At 47.9% G+C, this 21,945-nt stretch overlaps 1 protein-coding gene across 1 annotated transcript; it reads left to right on the forward strand.

The window, feature by feature from the left end:
• Positions 1 to 4,574: 4,574 nt before the first annotated feature.
• LOC130493561 (deoxyribonuclease-1-like 1) lies at positions 4,575 to 17,072 on the forward strand. The gene is made up of 8 exons (XM_056867349.1): positions 4,575 to 4,718; positions 5,306 to 5,394; positions 5,639 to 5,725; positions 11,889 to 12,001; positions 12,650 to 12,762; positions 15,535 to 15,692; positions 16,453 to 16,549; positions 16,947 to 17,072. The coding sequence occupies exons 1-8, from the start codon at positions 4,575 to 4,577 to the stop codon at positions 17,070 to 17,072; spliced, it is 927 nt and encodes a 308-aa protein (XP_056723327.1).
• Positions 17,073 to 21,945: the final 4,873 nt, after the last annotated feature.

Raw genomic sequence — 21,945 nt, forward strand, 5'->3', positions numbered from 1 at the left:
TCATGATGATGCATAGCTATTCTCCCCAGTATCAGAGAAGCATGCCTATTCTATTATATATGCCTATTATATTAGGTGCTGTGGGATACAGGCAGGATGGTGCTGCTGAAGTCGTCTAGCTTGCGGGCTTCCTAGAGGTACCTGGTTGGCCACTGTGTGAACAGACTGCTGGACTTGATGGACCTGGGTCTGATCCAGCATGGCCTTTCTTATGTTCTTATGGATGGGGCTATCCATGGCTACTAGTCCAAATGGATACTAGTCATGATGATGCATAGCTATTCTCCCCAGTATCAGAGGAGCATGCCTATTCTATTATATGTGCCTATTATATGAGGTGCTGCAGAACACAGGCAGGATGGTGCTGCAGTCGTCTTGTTTGTGGGCTTCCTAGAGATACCTGGTTGGCCACCGTGTGAACAGACTGCTGGACTCGATGGGCCTTGGTCTGATCCAGCAGGGCCTTTCTTATGTTCTTATGGATGGAGCTATCCATGGCTACTAGTCCAAATGGATAGTAGTCATGATGATGCATAGCTATTCTCTCCAGTATCAGAGGAGCATGCCTATTCTATTATATGTGCCTATTATATTAGGTGCTGTGGAGCACAGGCAGGATAATGCTGTTCGGGTCATCTTGCTCGCGGGCTTCCTAGAGACACCTGGTTGGCCCCTGTGTGAACAGACCGCTGGACTTGATGGGCCTGGGTCTGATCCAGCGTGCCCTTTCTTATACTCATCTGTAACCCCAGAAAGAGGACTGGGACTCCCTCCTGCAATAAAAGCCTCATTTCCAGGGCTGGCAGATGGTGGTGACGACGGGGCGCTCTGTGCATGCTCAGAGAGGCGCAGCATTTCCTCGCAGGGTCGCCGCTCTGCGCTTCCCCCCGTCTCAAGTTCCAGCCAGGGGGGCGGGGATTCCCTTCGATGACGTCGTGCTGGGGGTTTCCTTCCCCGAGCCCGCCCCGTCCAGTCTGGCTGGAAGAGAAGCCAGAAACGGATCGGATGCTTTTCGGAACTGGATGGGGACGTGAGTAGAAAGTCCGCCGGGGACGGAGCAGACGGGGTGGGGTGGTGGTGGTGGGGCAGGCCAGCGGGGTTGCCAACTCCAGGTTGGGAAATTCCTGGAGATTTGGGGGTGGGACCTGCGGAGGGAAGAGTTTGGGGAGAGGAGGGAGCTCGACAGGGGGGGTGAAATGCCAGAGCCGAAGCTGGCATTTCGTCTAGGGGAGCTGATCTCTGTTGCTTGCAGAACATCAGTCGTTCCGGGAGATCTCCAGCCCACGCCTGGAAGTTAATAAAACAGTAGTAGGCAAAACTGAATGAGACAATGGGCAATGGATAGCAGGCAGCAAAACAGCCAAGGCTGTAACTATATTACAAAGAAATCAATATACAAATGAAGCTAAGCAACAAGGGTTACAAAGCAAGGAAATAATGTCAAGAAATATAGTTATAGCCTTGGCTGTTTTGCTGCCTGCTATCCATTGCCCATTGTCTCATTCAATTTTGCCTACTGCTGTTTTATTTGCATCTTTACTATTTACAGTAGAGTGAGTTATTGGCATAACACCCCTGGAAGTTGGCAACGCCCGGGGGGACCAGCCCCGCTCTTGAAGGCTGATCTCCTGGGATTGTGCCTGTAACGACTATGGCAGCCGGTTTTCCAGCAGGATCTTGCAGGATCAGGCTCATACCCCCCCCCCCAAAAAAAAATCAGGTTAAATATTATTATTAAATATGTGTCCCCCAGGCTACGATCTTGCCTTCTACTTCCGTGCAAGAAACGCACCGCAAACCGGAGCGCGTTTGCTCGGAAAGGGGGTGGCCGGGTCTTGACTCCCGAGGAGCCCTCTCCCTGCAAACAAATTCGGAGTAAACACGATTTGGAGCCAGCTGTCAAAGCGGCGTGGCTCAGCGCCCGAGAAACAGCTGGGCAGATGTGGCTCCAGGACGACAAATGATGCCGGGAGATCTTCCAGGCCCCCTTCCTTCCTTTGCGCCCAGCGGTTTCAGCTGCCGGGCTTAAGGAGGGTTGCCAATCTCCAGGTGGGTACAGCAGTTCAAAAAGGATAAGTACCAATATTCTATAATGCAAAACAAAACTTTAGTGAAAGTGAACAAAGTGCAAGGGTGAACTGAGACACAAGTCAACAACACAATACAATAAACATATACATAGCTCTCAAGAAGTCTTCAATGTAGTCGTCTGGAATTAATAAGCTAGTCCAAAATATTATTCATTCATGAATGTTCTTAAAAAGACGGTGGAAGTGATCCACTTTGCGGCGGTGAAAACGTTAAATTAATCCGGACTGTGTTTCGATTTGATCACTTCCACCGTCTTTTTAAGAACATTCATGAATGAATAATATTTTGGACTAGCTTATTAATTCCAGACGACTACATTGAAGACTTCTTGAGAGCTATGTATATGTTTATTGTATTGTGTTGTTGACTTGTGTCTCAGTTCACCCTTGCACTTTGTTCACTTTCACTAAAGTTTTGTTTTGCATTATAGAATATTGGTACTTATCCTTTTTGAACTGCTGTACCCTCATTAGTACCAAGTGCCTCTTTTTTCCAATCTCCAGGTGGGGGCTGGGGAACTCCTGGCATCGCAACTGATCTCCAGAATACATTAAACCATTTATTTATCCCTTATTTGCTTATTTGAAACACTTATTCAGTTTCTCCTGGAGAAAAGGGCTGCTTTGGAAGGCAGATGGCAGGGCATTATACCCCACCGAGGTCCCTCCCCTCCCCAAACCCCACTCTTCCAGGCTCCACCCTCAAATCTCCAGGGAGCCAGCGTGGTGTAGTGGTTAAGAGCGGTGATATGGAGCAGCGGACTCTGATCTGGAGAACCGGGTTTGATTCCCCACTCCTCCACATGAGCGGTGGACGCTGATCTGGTGAACTGGATTTGTTTCCCCGCTCCGACACATGAAGCCAGTTGGGTGATCTTGGGCTAGTCACAGCTCTCTCAGCCCCACCCGCCTCACAGGGTGTCTGTTGTGGGGAAGGGAAGGTGATTGTAAGCCGGTTTGAGTCTCCCTTAAGTGGGAGAGAAAGTCGGCATATAGAAACCAACTCCTCCTCCTCCTCCTCTTCTTTCCCTACCCGGGGTTGGCAACCCTAGGCCCTATGAAGCTGGAGGGGGAAATGCGACACCCTTGGTCATTTTGAACATGATCATTGCTGTAAATAAACTGGGAATCCAGGCAGGTTGGGTTTGCTGGCCCATACTGCTATAACGTCATAGTTATTCCGTGAGTTATTGTATTAAAATTAATGAGGGTTTGTACTTTGATTTATATGCAGTGGTGGAAAGGGCCCTCAAGTCACACCCCATAGTGTTTTCAAGGCAAGATGTGATCAGAAGTGGTTTGCCATTGCCTGCCTCTGGATAGCGACTTTCTCGGTGGTCTCCCATCCAAATACTAACCAGGGCCGACCCTGCTTAGCTTCCGTGATCTGACAAGATCGGGCTAGCTTGGGCCATCCGGCTCAGGGCAGAGGCCAACAGAGGTGGTTTGCCATCACCCACCTCTGGCTTCTGGCTGTTTGGGTTAGACTGAGAAAGAGACTGGTGTCAGCTACCCTAGTGAGGTGTAAGGACTTGCACCCCAAGTGTTTGGGTAATTTTTAATACTGCCTGACCCATAACAAGAGCCCCCTGGGTTGCAGGTTCTTGACAAGTGTTCATTGTTGTGGTGTGTCCATTTCTGACTTTCGCTGATCTTTATTTAGTGGCACCTGCTTCCGTAGTTAGCTGAGTTCAGAAGTCTCATGAATGGCCAACGCCACCACCCGATCTTCAGTCATTCTGCATTTGCTTGTTTTTTGTTTGTTTAAAACACTTGTTAGCTGCCTTTTTCCCTTGTGGAACTCAGGGCAGCTTACGATATAAAGACAACATGATGAAAAACGCAATGATAAAACCCCAAAAGTCACAGATTAAAAATTCCAATCAGGACTGCCAGTAATAAAAGCTCAATCCATCAAAATGCAGTCCTAAATAAAACCGTCTTCAACTGCCTCCCAATGATGGAAAGTGAGGGGGCCAGGCTCACCTCCCAGGGGAGGTTGTGCCATAATTGTGGGGCTGCCACCGTAAAGGCCCTGTTTCATGTACCCACCAAATGAGCTTCTTTAATTTGTGGGGCAGTCAGGAGAGCACCTCCCCATGATCTTAATTCCCAGGCAAGACTGTCTAGAAGAAGAAGGTCCTTCAGATACCTTGGTTCAAAGACATGTAGGTTTTTTTCCATCTATTTCTCACCCGCAATTAGGGTTGCCAGGTCCCTCTTCAGGTTTGGGGGGTGGGAGGTTTGGGGGGGGTGGGAGGTTTTGGGGGGTGGAGTCTGAGGAGGGCGGGGTTTGGAGAGGGACTTCAATGCCATAGAGTCCAATGGCCAAAGTGGCCATTTTCTCCAAGGGAACTGATCTCTATTGGCTGGAGAGCAGCTGTTATAGCAGGAGATCTCCACCTAGTATCTGGAGGTTGGCAACCCTACACGCAATCTCTTCCAGCACCTACTGGTAGAAGGAACCCCCGTGGATTCCAAGCGATGGGACCCCACAACCTGCTGCCTCTCTTCCTGCTCTCCCTGCTGTGGGTGGCAGGAGCCCCGTTCCGGATCTGTGCCTTCAACACTCAGCGTTTTGCCCAAGGGAAGGCAGACAAAGCGGACGTCATGGATGTTCTTGTCAAGGTGAGGCCTACTTGAGGATCTCAGGGAAATGCCCAGATAAACACCTTGGCAGAAGCAGCTGGTAGACAACAGTTTGTTTTTCCAACATGGGTTTTGGACACGGGGCTTCTACTACTTGCATTTGTGTACAAAAGAGCTTATTATCTCAGGTTAATTATTTGTCTTGTATAAAGGAGCTATCAAACGCAGGAAGCTTCAGGAAGATCGACTGTAAGGTGTGTATGTGTTTGATTTCCCCTAAAACCTGCTGCAGATCGAGAGGGGTGACCTGGCAACCCTTCGAATCACACCCCTGATCCATCAAGGTCAGAATTGTCTACTCAGGGAGGTAGCGGCTCACCAGGGTCTCAATTAGGGATATTTCAAATTGCCTACCACATATTAGGGATCTTTCGAATTGCCTACCACCTGGTCCTTTTTTTAAACGGGGATTGAACCTGGGACCTTTTGCATGCCAAGCAGATGCTCTACCACTGAGCCACGGCCCCTCCCGCAGGAGGGTCTGAGCTAATTTCAAAGAGGAATGGGTCCAGGTATCCTCAGGCTAATGTGTCCCCCTCTGTCCCGTCCTTTCCGGCGTCCCACAGATCCTGTCTCGTTGCGATATCTCCGTCCTGCAAGAGGTGATGGACGCAAAAGGGAAGGCCGTCCCCGCCTTATTGGCAGCTCTGAATAGGTGCGTGTGAATAAATACGAGGGAGGTGGTCTACATAAGCGAAGCGATATTTTTAATAATTTTGGGTACACTGAACCATCGACGCCCCGCCGAGGGCCTTTGAGTAATGCCTGCGTGCCGGATCAAAAGGTCTGGTTTTCAGATCAGTCCGGATATCGGATGTCCGGATAAGGGACCCTCAACCTGAATACTTTTTTTTGCGACCAAAGCAGAAGGGAATGCAAGTTGTCTCTTTTCCCGTCAGCTTTGATAGTTCTGGGCCCTATAACTACCTCGCCAGCCCTCTGCTGGGCCGGAGCAATTACCAAGAACGCTACGTCTTCGTATACAGGTGAGTACCTTCCCCTTTTTGTTGTTAGTTTACTGGTCTGCAGTAAAACAGTTAGACCAGAGTCTAGTAAGCATCTTGGAGACCAGCAAAAGTTTCAAGGAGATGAGCTTTCAAGAGTCAAAGCTCCCTTCATCAGATATGAGTAGGAATGGAGATCTCTGAGTCCTTTTACCTCAAGTGAGAAGGTGGAAGGAGCACAGTACCTTTGCATCCTTTACAGGCGTTCTTTACACCCTCCCACCTTCTGACTGAGATAAAGAAGAAGAAGAGCTGGTTTTTATATGCTGACTTTCTCTCCCACTTAAGGGAGAATCAAACCGGCTTACAATCACCTTCCCTACCGCCCCCCTCAACAGACACCCTGTGAGGTAGGTGGGGCTGAGAGAGCTGTGACTAGCCCAAGGTCACCCAGCTGGCTTTGTGTGGAGGAGTGGGGAAACCAACCCGGTTCACCAGATTCGCCTCCGCCGCTCGTGTGGAGGAGTGGGGAATCAAACCCGGTTCTCCAGATCAGAGTCCGCCGCTCCAAGCCACCGCTCTTAACCCCTACGCCACGCTGGCTCTGAGGTCTCCCCTCCTACTCGTGTCCGACGAAGGGAGCTTTGGCTCTCAAAAACGTATATCCAGAAACTCTTGTTGGTCTCTAATTGCGCTACTGGATTCGAATCTAACCGTTTTGTTGTTGGTGTTTATGTGATACTTTTCAGAGATGAAAAGGATTTACCGCCGTAATTCATGCAACAACACTTTTATCTCCGTCTTGCAAGCACGGAGGCTTGGGAACTATCCTTAACATGTGTCACAATTTTTAAAGCCTCTGTAATCCTCCTCCTATCAAACTTTATATTGATTTTAACCAATGGGCCTCTTTCGTTACAATCATATAGCTTGCTTACCCAATCCCTTCCTTGCTTGATTCTGCTAGGTTTGAACCATCCCTTGCCAAAGGCAAGTTAAGTGAGTTTGTCAGGCTCTGACAGGTGTAGTGAGGATGATCACACCTCTCTATCCATCAATCAAATGCAAATTGTAGGCTTATACAAACCCCAGTTTGCCTTGGGGGGCATGTTGAGACTAGATTTAACCCTTCAAGCACCCCACTGTAATCAAAACCAGTTTGCTGTCTCTGCTATTAGTATTTTAAAGGGGGAAAGGTGAGCTTAAACTGCCTCAGTTTGCCTTGGGGGCCAGGCTGAGAATAAATGTAACCCTTCAAGCACCGCATTATAATCAAAACCAGTTTGCTGTCTCTGCTTACCAGTGTTTTAAAGGGGAAAAGGCGAGCCCTTGAAAAACATCTGCCCCATTTAAAATGCTAACAGCAAGGGGAAGAACTCAGTTTTAATTTGGAATCCGAGTGGCCGTGGAGAGGTTATAATTTCTCCTACGCATGGCCCTGTGGCCAATTGAGCATTCGGGAATCTGTAAAACTGTCTCATCTGTTTTTGCTTTCATGAGATCTGAACGGGGCTTCCTGGTTCAAAGTCCGCATTCTTAATAATTGCGCTAATCGGTTCTCTGGGGCCCTTTCTGGTTTCTACCGCCTCAATGATACTGCTGTGTCACAATGAAATAGGGATTTCAGCACGAAAAGAAACCTCTTGGTAGTATGATTGCGCTTGGTCTTGTAGCCCTAACCCTTCCCCTTTTAACGACAGCTAGGGTTGCCAGGTCCCTCTTTGCCACCAAAGGTTTTTGGGGCGGAGCCTGAGGAGGGCGGGGTTTGGGGGAGGGGAGGGACCTCCACGCCATAGAGTCCAATGGCCGAAGTGGCCATTTTCTCCAGGGGAACTGATCTCTTTTGGCTGGAGATCAGTTGTAATAGCAGATCTCCAGCTAGTCCCTGGGGGTTGGCAAGCCTAACGACAGCCATTTAGCAATCCCCCCACCCTTCAATCTTTTTGTGCACTATTCAGTCAATGCACATAGGAGTGTACCCTTTCCTTGTATCTGGACGGCAAAGTAAGACGTCTCGAAATGGAATTATACCGGATTTCCATTGCCCTTCATCTTGCTTTTGCGACCTACTGATGCACTTTATGAAATTATTCATGCGGACTGAGTATTGTTCCCGTGGTTCACTCATGCACTTTATGAAATTATGTATGTAGACTGAATAAGGATTGAGAATTTGGGCTCATATTTGTATTGTAAAGCCCTTATTGAAAGTTGGGGTCTTAATTACCTATGTGATACTTTTTTGCTCCAGAACTTTGTTCTTTGTATGTTTCCAATACATATTCTTAATAGCATTAATTGCTATAGTTTGGTCTTCTTATTATAGAAAGAATTGTCTTGTGCTACTCTCTTGATTTCCACAGTCCCTGGGGGTTGGCAACCCTAACGACAGCCATTTAGCAATCCCCCCACCCACCCACCCCGCGCCAGTGGCTGCACCCTTTCTTTAAAGAAACAGGAACTGACGTTAAAGAAGAGCAGTGCAAGAGATGATGCAAAAGTGTGCCTTTCCTCTCCACACTAAGGGACCGCAGCATCTTCCCACGGACTCAGAATTAAGCTGCAGGGCTTCCTTTCGGGTCTAAACCCCAGTGCTTCTCTTCTGAGAAATTGAGTACCACCTCCCACCTCCTTTGAGAGCATTTTGAGAAGAGAAATTGACAACACAAATGAGGGTTGCCAGGTCCCTCTTTGCCACTGGCGGGAGGTTTTTGGGGCGGAGCCTAAGGAGGGCGGGGTTTGGGGAGGGGAGGGACGTCGATGCCGTAGAGTCCAATGGCCAAAGCGGCCGTTTTCTCCAGGGGAACTGATCTCTGTCGGCTGGAGATCAGTTGTAATAGCAGGAGATCGCCAGCTACTGCCTGGAGGTTGGAGCAACCCAAGACAGCACTATAAACACATTTCTTATGCACTTTTTTGCATAAGAAATGTGTTTATAGTGCTGTCTTGGGTTGCTCCAATTATCCTTACAGCACTGAGCCTTTATATTTGCAGGGCACTGCCTGGAGGTTGGCAACCCTAACACAAATAGATGTTATAGCAAAGGATATGTGTGTACTATCTTCAACTCTTTCAATCTCCCTTCCTCTAGGAGTGTTCATCTCTCTTACAGTGGTTCACTTCTCTTCCCTTTCTTTATAAAAAGGAAATAATTATCGCATTTAGCAATACCCCCTTTTCCCATCACGAAATATAGAATACCCCTTCCTCTTTTTTTTAATTAATGTTACATGTTTCTTCTTCTTCCTTTTTTTTTTGCATCTTCAAAATTATTTATATTTATTTACTTTATTTATATCCCATCTTTCTCCCCAATGGGGACCCAAGGCAGCTTACACCATTCTCCTCTCCGCCACTTAATCCTCACAACAACCCTGTGAGGTAGGCTAGGCTGAGAAAGTGGGACTGGCCCAAGGTCATCCAACGAGCTTCCATGGCCCGAGTGGGGATTTGAACCCAGGTCTCCCAGATACTAGTCCAACACTCTTAACCACTACACCAAACTGACTCACATGTAAGTTATTTACCCTTAATTAATATATGTTAGCTAACCTTCAATCCTGCACCCTAAAATGATTCCCATGAGCCAATATCAGACGGACACCTCTAAGACTATGCGCCAGCATATTTTGTCCCATTTATGCCTCAGCTAGGGTTGCCAACCTCCAGGCGGTAAACCTGGATAGAACGAAAGGCTCAGTGCTGTAAGGATAATGGAAAAGATCCACAACAGCACTCACAACAATTTGGAAATAACGTGGATTTATAAACGTGAGGAAAGTGCAGGGGAGGTGAATGATATATACAATAATGATACAATCAAATACAGATTCAAGTTAACAATAAAATACCAGCATAACTCGAGAATCAATCAAAGGATATTATGATCATAAGCAACAGGTATGTTCAAAATTAGTGTCCACGAATTATAGTCCATAAAAGGTTTTTTTTTTGTGTGTGTGGTTATGAATCAATTATCATGACTGCTCTGAGACCAACTGGTCCTATTTGAGACTTTACCTATTATGAGAATTTAAGTGTGATACAAATAGCTGATGAAGCCATGTGCGAAACGTGATCTTGATCTAGACGACACGTCCTGATATCTCCTCGTTCTGGCTTTGCGTCATTGTTTGTCTTCCAGCTGCTTGGATAATTAATTCATAACCACAAAAAACCCACAACTTTTATGGACTATAATTTGTGGACAATAATTTTGAACTTACCTGTTGCTTATGATCATAATATCCTTTGATTGACTCTCGAGTTATGCTGGTATTTTATTGTTAACTTGTATCAGTATTTGATTGTATCATTATTGTATATATCATTCACTTCCCCTGCACTTTCCTCACCTTTATAAATCCACATCATTTCCAAATTGTTGCGAGTGCTGTTGTGGATCTTGTCCAACCTCCAGGCGGTAGCTGGAGGTCTCCCGCTATTACAACTGACCTCCAGGCAACTGAGATCAGTTCCCCTGGCCGCGTTGGAAGGAGGACTCTATGGCATGATACCTCATTGAAGTCCCTCCTAGGGTTGTCAGGTCCATCCTCTCCGCCAGCGGGAGGTTTTCGGGTGCGGGGTTGGGTGGCCGCACGTAACGGGCTTACGTCACCACCAGGTTTATTCCCGGAAGCTGCGCATCATGAAGGGATGCTTTACCATTCAAACCCTGGGGGTTTGGGTGGTAAAGAGTCCCATCGCAATGCGGCTCTTCCGGAAGTAAACCTGGCAGTGACATAAGCACTTTATATAATAATTTTTTCCCCATACAATCATTATACGTTTCATTACACATTATAAAAAAAAAACTAATTCTTTGACTTCCCCCTTCCTCTGATCTTTTAATTAACTTTTTTTCCCTCTTTGTATTGTTTTTCTAATTCAATTATAACAAAACCATCAGTACTCAATACATCCGTTCTGAATTAGATCAAAATACATTTGTTAATATCACATTTAAGTTCATCTCTGCAATAATTAATCCATGCCTCCCAGGCAGTGACATAAGCACGTTACATGTGGCCGCCACTCTGAGCAACCTGCTGGATGGGTGGGCAATTGCCTGCTGGTCCCGCAACCTGGCACCCCTAGATCCCTCCCCTCCCCACCCCTAAAATCTCCAGCTTTTCCCAACCCAGAGCTGGCAAACCCCTAGCCTCAGCACAATAAAATCTGGCCAGTTGTACAGAATGAAAGAGCCGTCTCTTGAGAGCCAGCGTGGTGTAGTGGTTAAGAGCAGTGGTTTGACAACAGAATATCCCTAAAACACCGGAAATGATATTATTAAGTATTATACCAGAAACAATATTAACTCAGAGATCTTTTTTGATATATGCCACTACAGCTGCAAGATTGGTTTATGCGGCAAAATGGAAACTTTCAGAGATACCGAATAAGCTGGACTGAATAAATAAAATGTTGGAACTAGCAGAAATGGCTAAACTTACGGCATTAGTAAATCAAAAGGAGAATACAGAATTTGTGGGAGAATGGGAGGCATGGACAATATATTGTCAAAATGAATTTAAACTGGGAAGTATTGAAGGTTATGTTTTGCTCTAATTCAATTGACTAAGGTAGAAATACTATTAAGATAAATGATTTAGATTTTAAGAATTGTTCTGATTTATATATGAAGTATTGTATTGAATTAAATTAAATGCAAAGGTGACAATAAAGTTATCAAAAAGATAGAGGAGGAGAGAGGGGAAGTCAACGTAAATATATGAATTAATTAGTTATATAGAATAGAGAAATATTGTTTATATCATATAATCATCTTAATGAATAATGGAAACTACTGTAATATAAAAAACAATAAAAATGTTATAAAAAAATCTAATGGCAAAAAAAGAGAGCGGTGGTTTGGAGCGGCGGACTCTGATCTGGAGAACCGGGTTTGATTCCCCCACTCCTCCACACAAGCGGCGGAGGCTAATCTGGTGAATTGGGTTGGTTTCCCCGCTGGGTGACCTTGGGCTAGTCACAGTTCTCTCAGCCCCACTTGCCTCACAGGGTGTCTGTTGTGTGGAGGGGAAGGGAAGGCGATTGTAAGCCTGTTTGAGTCTCCCTTAACTGGCAGAGAAAGTCAGCATATAAAAACCAAATCTCCTTCTCCTCTTCCTCCTCCCATGGGTTCTGCTTTCTTTCCTGGGTTCCGATACTCTGCTGTTTATCTCTCTGTCTTGCCTTCTCGTAGATCCGGCAAGACCCGGTTGCTAGATGCCTACACATACAAGGACGATCACCCAGACCGACCGGACGTCTTCGCAAGGGAGCCCTATATTGTCCGCTTCACACTGCCAAGCAAAGGTCAGAGCCCAGCAGGACACACAAGTTCTGTTTCTAGTTGGGGAGGAGCCATGGCTCAGTGGCAGAGCCTCTGCTTGGCATGCAGAAGGTCCCAGGTTCAATCCCCGGCATCTCCAGTTAAAGGGACCAGGCAGGTAGGTGATGTGAAAGACCTCTGCCTGAGACCCCGGAGAGCTGCTGCCAGTCAGAGTAGACAATACTGACTTTGATGGACCAAGGGTCTGAGTCAGTATAAGGCAGCTTCATGTGTTCAGGATGTCCTGAAGAGGGAAAAGGATCGCTCCCAGCACTCTTTTCCTGGAGGGTTTTTAAGCAGAGGCTAGGTGGCCATCTGTCAGCAATGCTGATTCTATGACCTTAAGCAGATGATGAGAGGGAGGGCATCTTGGCCATCTTCTGGGCATGGGGTAGGAGTCACTGGGGGTGTGGCTGGGGGAGGTAGTTGTGAATTTCCTGCATTGCTCAGGGGGTTGGACTAGATGACCCTGGTGATCCCTTCCAACTCTATGATTCTGTTCTATGAGGGGAAGATGGTTGTAAGCCGGTTTGATTCTTCCTTTAGTGGTAGAGGAAATTGGCTTATAAAAACTCCTCTTCCTCCTCCTCTTCCTCTTCTTCTCCTCCCGCCTCCATTTCCCCTCCCTCTAGCACTCCCAGATGTGGTTCTGATCCCACAACACACAATGCCCTCCAAGGCAGAAGCCGAAATCGATGCTCTCTATGATGTTTTCCTGAATGTGCGGGATCGATGGAAGACAGAGGTATGGAGTGGGGAGTCATGAGGCAGAGGGAAGGAATTTATTCGGAATAGAATCCTGCAACATCCATGTAGGCAAGGTATTGCTGCTTCACTGCTGAAGCTCTTACTTGCCATACCCTAACTACTGACATTGCTGGCCCAGCCTGGCCCGATCTCATCAGATCTAAGAAGCAAAGCAGGGACAGCCCTGGTTAGTACTTAGAAGAGAAACCACCAAGGAATTCCAGGGTTGCTACGCAGAGGCAGGCAATGGCAAACCCACCTCTGTCCGTCTCTGCCTTGACTTGGCTGGCCCAGACTTGCCCAATCTCCGCAGATCTCGGAAGCTAAGCAGGGTGGGCCCTGGTTAGTACTTGGATGGGAGACCACCAAGGAATACTAGAGTTGCTATGCAGAGGCAGGCAACGGCAGACCACCATTGAACGTCTCTTGCCTTGAAAACCCTATCAGGTCGCCATAAGTTGGCTAAAACGTGACGGCAAAAGCAAACAAAAACGACAAATTTGTGGTAGAATATCAATAAATATGGGGTAATCCTGGTTTGCAAGAGAGCCCTGGGGTGCAGAGTGGTCAGCTGCAGTACTGCAGTCAAAAGCTCTGCTCACGACCTGAGTTCGATCCCGAGGGAAGTCGGTTTCAGGTCGCCGGCTCAAGGTTGACTCAGCCTTCCATTCTTCCGAAGTTGGTAAAATGAGTACCCAGCTTGCTGGGGGTAAAGGGAAGACAACTGGGGAAGGCACTGGCAAACCACCCCGTCAACATAGTCTGCCTAGTAAATGTTGGGATGTGACGTCACCCTACAGGTGTCAAGTCACAGCTGATTTACGGCGACCTCATAGGGACTTCAAGGCAAGAGACGTTCAGAGGTGGTTTGCCATTGCCTGCCTCTTCATGGGCTGAGAGAGTTCTGAGAGAACTGTGACCGGCCCAAGGCCACCCAGCAGGCATCATGTGGAGGAGTGGGGAATCGAACCCAGTTGAATCGAACCCGGTTCTCCAGATTGGAGTCCACCGCTCCATTTCTTCTGTATTTTGTCATTCCCCAAATAAGACACTTTTCTGATTGAAAACATCTTAATCCATCTACTGTAGTTCACTTACTCCCAGGATTGAAATGTTTAGAAGAAGAAGAAGAAGAGTTGGTTTTTATAAGCCGACTTTCTTTACCACTTAATCATAGAATCAGAGTTGGTCACCAGGGCCATCAAGTCCAACCCCCCTGCACAATGCAGGGAATTCACAACTACCTCTTCCCCCCCACACACCCCTAGTGACCAGAAGATGGCCAAGATGCCCTCCCTCTCATCATCTGCCTAAGGTCACAGAATCAGCATTGCTGACAGATGGCCGTCTAGCCTCTGCTTAAAAACCTCCAGGGAAGGAGAGCTTACCACCTCCTGAGGAAGCCTGTTCCACTGAGGAACCGCTCTAACTGTTAGAAAATTCTTCCTAATGTCTAGACGGAAACTCTTTTGATCTAATTTCAACTCACTGGTTCTGGTCCAACCTTCTTGAGCAACAGAAAACAACTCGGCACCCTCCTCTATATGACAGCCCTTCAAGTACTTGAACATGGTTATTGTATCCCTTCTCAGTGTTCTCCTCTTCATAAACATGCTAAACATACCCAGCTCCTTCCACCTTTTCTCATAGGACTTGTTCTCCAGACCCCTCACCATCTTTGTTGCCCTCCTCTGGACACAGTCCAGCTTGTCTACATCTTTCTTAAATTGTGGTGCCCAAAACTGAACACAGTACTCTAGTTGAGGTCTAACCGGAACAGAGTAAAGCGATACCATCACTTCGCGTGATCTGGACACTACTTCTGTTGATGCAGCCCAAGACTGCGTTTGCCTTTTTAGTTACAGCATCACACTGCTGACTCATGTTCAGTGTTTGGTCTACTAAAACCCCAAGATCCTTTTCACACACACTACTGCTCAAACAAGTCTCCCCCATCCTATAATTATGCATTTGTTTTTTCCTACCTAAATGCAGAACTTTACATTTGTCTTTGTTGAAGTGCATTTTATTAGTTCTAGCCCATTTCTCCAGTCTGTCAAGATCAGCCTGCATCTTGGCTCTGTCTTCTGCCGTGTTTGCTACCCCTCCCAATTTAGTATCATCTGCAAATTTAATCTGCAAATTTAATCCCCTCTATTCCTTCATCCAAATCATTTATAAAGTTGTTGAACAACACAGGGCCCAGCACAGATCCCTGAGGAACTCCACTAGTCACTTCTCTCCAAGTGGACGAGGAACCATTAACTAGCACTCTTTGGGTACAATCTGTCAACCAGTTGCAGATCCATCTAACAATAATAGGATCTAACCCACATTTTCCCAATTTGTCAACTAGAATACTATGTGGAACCTTATTAAGGGACAATCAAACCGGCTTACAATTGCCTTCCCTTCCCCTCCCCACAACAGACGCCCTGCAAGGTAGGTGGGGCTGAGAGCTCTAGGGGAGCTGTGAGTAGCCCAAGGTCACCTGGCTGGCTTTGTGTGGAGGAGCGGGGAAACCAACCCAGTTCTCCAGATCAGACTCCACTGCTCCAAACCAGCGCTCTTAGCCACTACACCATGCTGGCTTACTATGTCCCCTCAGACTACTTGTTTCTGCCCTCCCTTGTAGCTCCAAAGCTTGTGCGAGCTTTAAGCGACACGTCACTCTCCACTCCTTCCAGCAGCCGTGGCAATCCTGTCGAACCCCCCCCCCCGCGTGGTAACCCCCTGACCCTTTTCTGCCACCCTCCCTCCCACCATACAGGATATGATTTTCCTGGGAGATTTCAACGCTGACTGTGGCTTCGTGGCCAAGAAGCGCTGGGACCAGATCCGCCTGCGCCAACAGCCCGGCTTCCATTGGCTCATCGGGGACAAAGCCGATACCACGGTTCGAGAAAACACCCGATGCGCCTACGACAGGTGGGGTCTGGGGGTCCGGACTTGGTCCAGGGGCAAGGCTGCAGGATCCTTTCTGTTTAATCTGAGGCTGCCTCCTTCCTCACCAGCCAGCGTGGTGTAGTGGTTAAGAGCGGTGGTTTGGAGTGGTGGACTCTGATCTGGTGAACCGGGTTTGAGTCCCCACTCCTCCACAAGCGCTGAGGGGCCGTGGCTCAGTGGTAGAGCATCTGCTTGGCATGCAGAAGGTCCCAGGTTCAGTCCCCGGCATCTCCAGTTAAAGGGCCCAGGCAAGTAGGTGATGTGAAAGACCTCTGTCTGAGACCCTGGAGAGCCATGGAGAGGGGCCGTGGCTCAGTGGCAGAGCATCTGCTTGGCATGCAAGAGGTCCCAGGTTCAATCCCCGGCATCTCCACTTAAAGGGACCAGGCAAGTAGGTGATGTGAAAGACCCCTGCCTGAGACCCTGGAGAGCCGCTGCCAGTCTGAGTAGATAATACTGGCTTTGATGCACCCAGGGTCTGATTCAGTATAAGGCAGCTTCATGTGTTCATGTGAGCGGTGGATGCTAATCTGGTGAACCGGGTTGGTTTCCCCGCTCCTCCACATGAAGCCAGCTGGGTGACCTTGGGCTAGTCACAGCTCTCTTAGAGCTCTCAGCCCCACCTACCTCACAGGGTGTCTGTTGTGGGGAGGGGAAGGAGATTGTAAGATGGTTTGATTCTTCCTTAAGTGGTGCAGGAAGTTGGCATATAATAACCAACTCTTTTTCTTCTTCTATACAGGATTGTGGTGCACGGAGAACGTTGCCTGCGTGCGGTCGTACCTGGATCAGCTCAGCCATTTGACTTCCCCAAGGAATATGGACTCTCCGAGGCAGAGGTACCTGGGAATATCTGTTGAGATGGAAGGGGAGGAACTCCCCACCACCAGAAGCAATAATTGCTAATTAACATGAAAGTTAATAAAAAAAGACCAGGCAAATTAATAGAGGCTAACAGTGCAATCCTAAACAGCGTGGTGTAGTGGTTAAGAGTGAGCTCCCCCTCCCTGGCAGTCTTTAAGCAGAGGCTGGACAAACACTTGTCAGGGATGCTCTGGGGTGATCCTGCATTGAGCAGGGGGTTGGACTAGATGGCCTCTAGAGACCCTTCCAACTCTTTGATTCTATTATTCTGTTCTGTGATTCTATGAATGATCCTTTTTTACATCAGGGATAGAAGCCGGAGAATCTGATCCCCAGCCTTTCGTTCTCTCTTTTCTCTCTCCATGTTTCCAGGCACTGAAGATCAGCGACCATTACCCTGTCGAAGTGGAGCTGAATACCGCCAGTGACGGATTCCAGCCTGCGGGTGTTGTTCTGCTGGCATTAGCCATGTTGTCCGGCTCAGGATACGGCATCTGACGTTCTGATCCCAGGGATGCACATGTTGGCGGCTTTATCAGTTGCTTGGGGAGAGAGGATTTGCGAGATAATATCTTTTACTGAACCAAGCTGTGCTTTAAAGGTGTTGTGTGGGTTTCCAGATTACACAGAGCGCTGCCAGAGACAAAATGCGTGTCCTTAGCACAAAGAAGGTGGGACAGATTTTGGTGTGCCGTTTCAACAGGCTGAGAAGTGGCAGGAATGTCATACGTTTGGGTCCAAGGAAGCAGTGGTAGATTGGCTGTTTAACTGGAGAGCCAATGTGGTGTCGTGGTTAAGAGCAGTGGTTTGGAGAGGTGGATTGTAATCTGGAGGTTGATTCCCCACTCTAATCTGGGTTTGATTCCCCACTCTTTACTTGCTGATCAAATGACTGTAGATAAACTGAACTGATCCCCACTCCTCCACATGAGCGGCGGACTCTAATCTGGTGAACCGGGGTTGATTCCCCACTCCCCCCCCCCCCGTGAAGCCAGCTGGGTGACCTTGGGCTCTCTCTAAACTCTCTCAGCCCCACCTACCTCCCAGGGTGTCTGTTGTGGGGAGGGGAAGGGAAGGAGATTGTAAGCCGGTTTGATTCTTTACGAGGTAGAAAAAGTCGGCATATAAAAACCAACTCCAACTCCTCCTCCTTCGTCTTCTTCTTCCTGGTGGACTTCCTTCCTGCCAGGGCTGCTGGCAGCTGGGATCACGTTGAGCCAATTGGCCCCGGGGCACTGGCAAAGCAACAGAGTCTGCTTGGCTTGAACCTGGGCCACAGTGACGAAGGGCAAGTCCATACCAGTTTGCACCGTGGCCCAGGTCGAAGCTGAGTGGACCCTGCAGAGTCTGGGTTGTGCAAAGGCTAGCTCTAGGAATTGAGAAGAAGCAGCCATTCTTGAGCCAAAACAGCCGTTCAAAGCATTCACTTCATTCTCTTGCTGCTGTGGACATTTATCCCGTGCAGTGTTTAAGAGTGGCGGGCTAGAATCTGGGAAGACCCAGGTTCGAATCCCCGCTCGTGCCATGGAAGCTCGCCGGGTGATCTTGGGCCAGTCACACTCTCTCGGCCTGACCTACCTCGCCGGGTTGTTGTGAAGATAAAATGGAGGAGAGGAGAACCATGTAATCTGCTTCGGGGCCCCATTGGGAAGAAAGGCTGGGTACAAACAAATGCAATGTAATTAATTAATTAGTTAATTAAATTCGGCCTTGCATAACATACTAAGCATTTACGGCATGCTTTGACTATTCAAAGTGCTCGAACCGTGTATCATCTCAGTCAACCTAGCAACAACCCCAAAAGGTAGGCCAGCGGTCCCATATTGCTGTAGAGGAGCTAAGGATGAGAGATGATGGTTTACCTAAGGGCTGAGGTGAGCTTTAAACCAGGAACTTTGCAGCTCATGCTTTTCACCCTAACGGTTGCATCCCCAGACTCGGGCCAGGGATGATACTGAATATACTGTGCATTTGGAGCGCCCTCTACAGACAGAGGTGATGATGGGATTTTCACTGTCACAGTGTGTGAATTCCCTTTTGTGCCTGGTTGCTCCAAAGAAAATGCAGATTTTTAGACATTCGAATCCTGCTGTAGTGTATGGCTCTCAGGACCAGTTCTGCACATAGCCTGGAGCTCCTACGTCTGGCTGTTTCAGAAATTTGCAAACAAAAACCAGCAGAAAGCTGGACAAAATTGGAGCCTGAGTCAAAGAATCTTGTGGGGGGGGGGGATTTAAATCCTAGAATTTTGATGGTGTGCAATGAATAATTCAACCGCTTCCCCAGAGGGCCAAAACTATGTTTTCAGGCAAATTACACAGTAGAAATCTTCTGGGTTCAGAATGTAGACGCTCACATAACTGAACAATCCTCCCCTGAATGTTAAAATCCTCCCTGCCTGGTGAAAACTAACAAGATGTCAGCCTTAGTCTTGATGTTCTGATGTCCTTCCCCAGTGGATAGGGAGGAGGAGAAGAAGTTGGTTATTAAACACCAGTTTTCTCTACCTTTTAATGAGAATCAAACCAGTTTAAAATCTCCTTCCCTTCCTCCCCCACAGCAGACACCTTGTGAGGTAGGTGAGGGTGAGAGAGCTCAAAGAGGACTGTGACTAGCCCAAGGTCACCCAGCTGACTTCATGCGGAGGAGTGGGGGGAATCAAACCCGGTTCTCCAGATTAGAGTCTGCCGCTCATGTGTAGGAGTGGGGAATCAAACCCGGTTCTCCAGATTAGAGACTGCCGCTCATGTGGAGGAGTGGGGAATCAAACCTGGTTCTCCAGATTAGCATCCGCCGCTCATGTGGAGGAGAGGGTAATCAAACCCGGTTCTCCAGATTAGCATCCGCCGCTCATGTGGAGGACTGGGGGAATCGAACCCGGTTCTCCAGATTAGAGTCCTCCACTCTTAACCACTACACCACGCTGGCATTATCTGCCATTATGTGTGACATTATCTGTGCATCCTCAATTTTTTCTTTGTTCCAGCAAATGTACTCAAAGATCAGATTATGTACTGTCCATATTTTGGGAGGAAAGTAACATATATCATGTATTCTCTCTGAAGAGCAGAGGAGTCCGGGTAATAGAAGAAATGGCATAGAACATAAAATGGGAACTATGTTCTGGGAACTGGATACAGCACTCAGTTTCTTTTTCTTCACTCAGGGAAATTCCAGTACGGCAGAGTTGTGTGTTTATGTGTGTGTTAGAGAGAGATTTGAGCCTCAGTGTGGACACATTTTGTCTGGTGTAAATGGGCGGATGATAACAGGCAGCTTCAACAAAGTATTAAGAAACGGCGTTGAGACTGTCAAATTCATATATGCAATTTAAAAAGCAATCTGCTGCTTTGCCTTTCCAGCTCTCATAGGGTTGTAGGGTTGCCGACCTCCAGGTACTAGCTGGAGATCTCCTGCTATTACGACTGATCTCCAGCCAATAGAGATCAGTTCTCCTGGAGGAAATGGCCGCTTTGGCAATTGGACTCTACGGCATTGAAGTCCCTCCCCTCCCCAAACCCTGCCCTCATCAGACTCTGCCCCCAAATATCCAGGTATTTCCCAACCCGGAGCTGGCAACCCTACCTTCTTAGTTACAAAGAGATGAAAAGTTAATGATGTTTGTTAAGCAGTGAATACCTAGAGTGCTTTATCTGAAAACTGCTTGGTGATGAATGCGAAGCCAAGACTTTTCCGCAACTCTATCATGTTTTTTTTTTGGGGTGCTCCAGACGTGTTTGTGCCTTCCCATTTCCATTGCTGCTAATAAAATCTTAGGAGACAATTCAGTCAACGTTTTAAGGAGCCTTGCTTTCAAAGGGAAAGATGAAATAGTCCCAGTTCAGTCTTGAGTAAGGTTGCTGGTTTCTCTGAAGACCTCAGCAGACCCCACAAGACAACCTGATTTCGGCTCTTTTCGATGTATGACCACGCCTTGGAGATGTGGGTGCTAATGCCATGGCCGTTGTTTTTTAAGCAATTGTATTTCCTTTTCGGTCTGACATGGAGGGTCCAACGGGGTTGCGATGTTTAGGCAGGAAATGGCAAACTACCTTTGTTCATCTCTCGCCGTGTCCTAGATGGCCCGGGCTGGCCCGATATCATCAGATCTTGGAAGCTAAGCAGGGTTGGTTCTGGTTAGTACTTGGATGGGAGACCACCAAGGAAGTCCAGGGTCATTATGCAGAGGCAGGCAATGGCAAGCTACCTCTGTTCATCTCTTGTCTTGACCCGGATGGCCCAGGCTAGCCAGATCTCATCAGATTTCGGAAGCTAAGCAGGATTGGCCCTGGTGAGCACTTGGATGGGAGACCACCAAGGAAGCCCAGGGTTGCTATGTTGAGGATGGCAATGGCCAACCACCACTGTTGATCTCTTGTCTTGACCTGGATGGACCAGGATGGGCTGATCTCATAAGATCTCGGAAGCACAGCAGGGTCAACCCTGGTTAACACTCGGATGGGAGACCACCGAGGAAGTCCAGGGTCTCTATGCAGAGGCAGGCAATGGCAAACCCCTTCTGTTCACCTCCTGGCTTGAAAACTCCTCGAGGGTCGCCATGAGTCGGTTGTTCTTTGCGGGCGTATCCACCACCTCTTTCCTTTGAAGTCAAACTCTCCTTGAAACACTCGTCTTTTATGCATGGCTCTTTCACTCGCCGTCACTCCGACGACGACTTCTGGTCTTTGTTTGGATTACGCATGCCGTTTCTGACTGTCAGAGGTCGCCTCGGTGTCCCCCTGCGTTTCCCTGCATTTTGAGGGACCTGTTTCACCTCAAATTTGAAAACGCGGACAAAACGCAGGGAAACGCAGGGGGAGAGCAAGGTGACCTCTGACAGTCGAAAACGGTGTGCGTAATCTGAACAAAGACCCCAGGGTGACACATGAACACATGAAGCTGCCTTATACTGAATCAGAACCTTGGTCCATCAAAGTCAGTACTGTCTACTCAGACCGGCAGCGGCTCTCCAGGGTCTCAGGCGGAGGTCTTTCCCATCACTTACTTGCCTGGTCCCTTTAATAGGAGATGGTGGGGATTGAACCTGGGACCTTCAGCATGCCGAGCAGATGCTCTGCCACTGAGCCACAGCCCCTCCGGAAAAGACCACTGACAGCATCAATCAATAAAGGCATCAAACACATCCTAGATGGTGTAGCAGATGTTTTAAAAGAACACAACCTCTACTGTACCTCTACTGTACCACGCGCTCGTACCAGTGGAGAAGTCTGAAAGGGTCAATAAAAGAACAAAAGTCATAAAACAGAACTGGCTGGTGTGTTTTCATTCAACTTACAGGCAACTCTTGTCCAAGGGGTCCCTGCGGAAAAGTCCGGAGGCTGCATTTACAGAAAACCAGCACATGCTGAAG

Source organism: Euleptes europaea, chromosome 1 (assembly GCF_029931775.1).
Source record: "Euleptes europaea isolate rEulEur1 chromosome 1, rEulEur1.hap1, whole genome shotgun sequence".
Taxonomy (NCBI): domain Eukaryota; kingdom Metazoa; phylum Chordata; class Lepidosauria; order Squamata; family Sphaerodactylidae; genus Euleptes; species Euleptes europaea.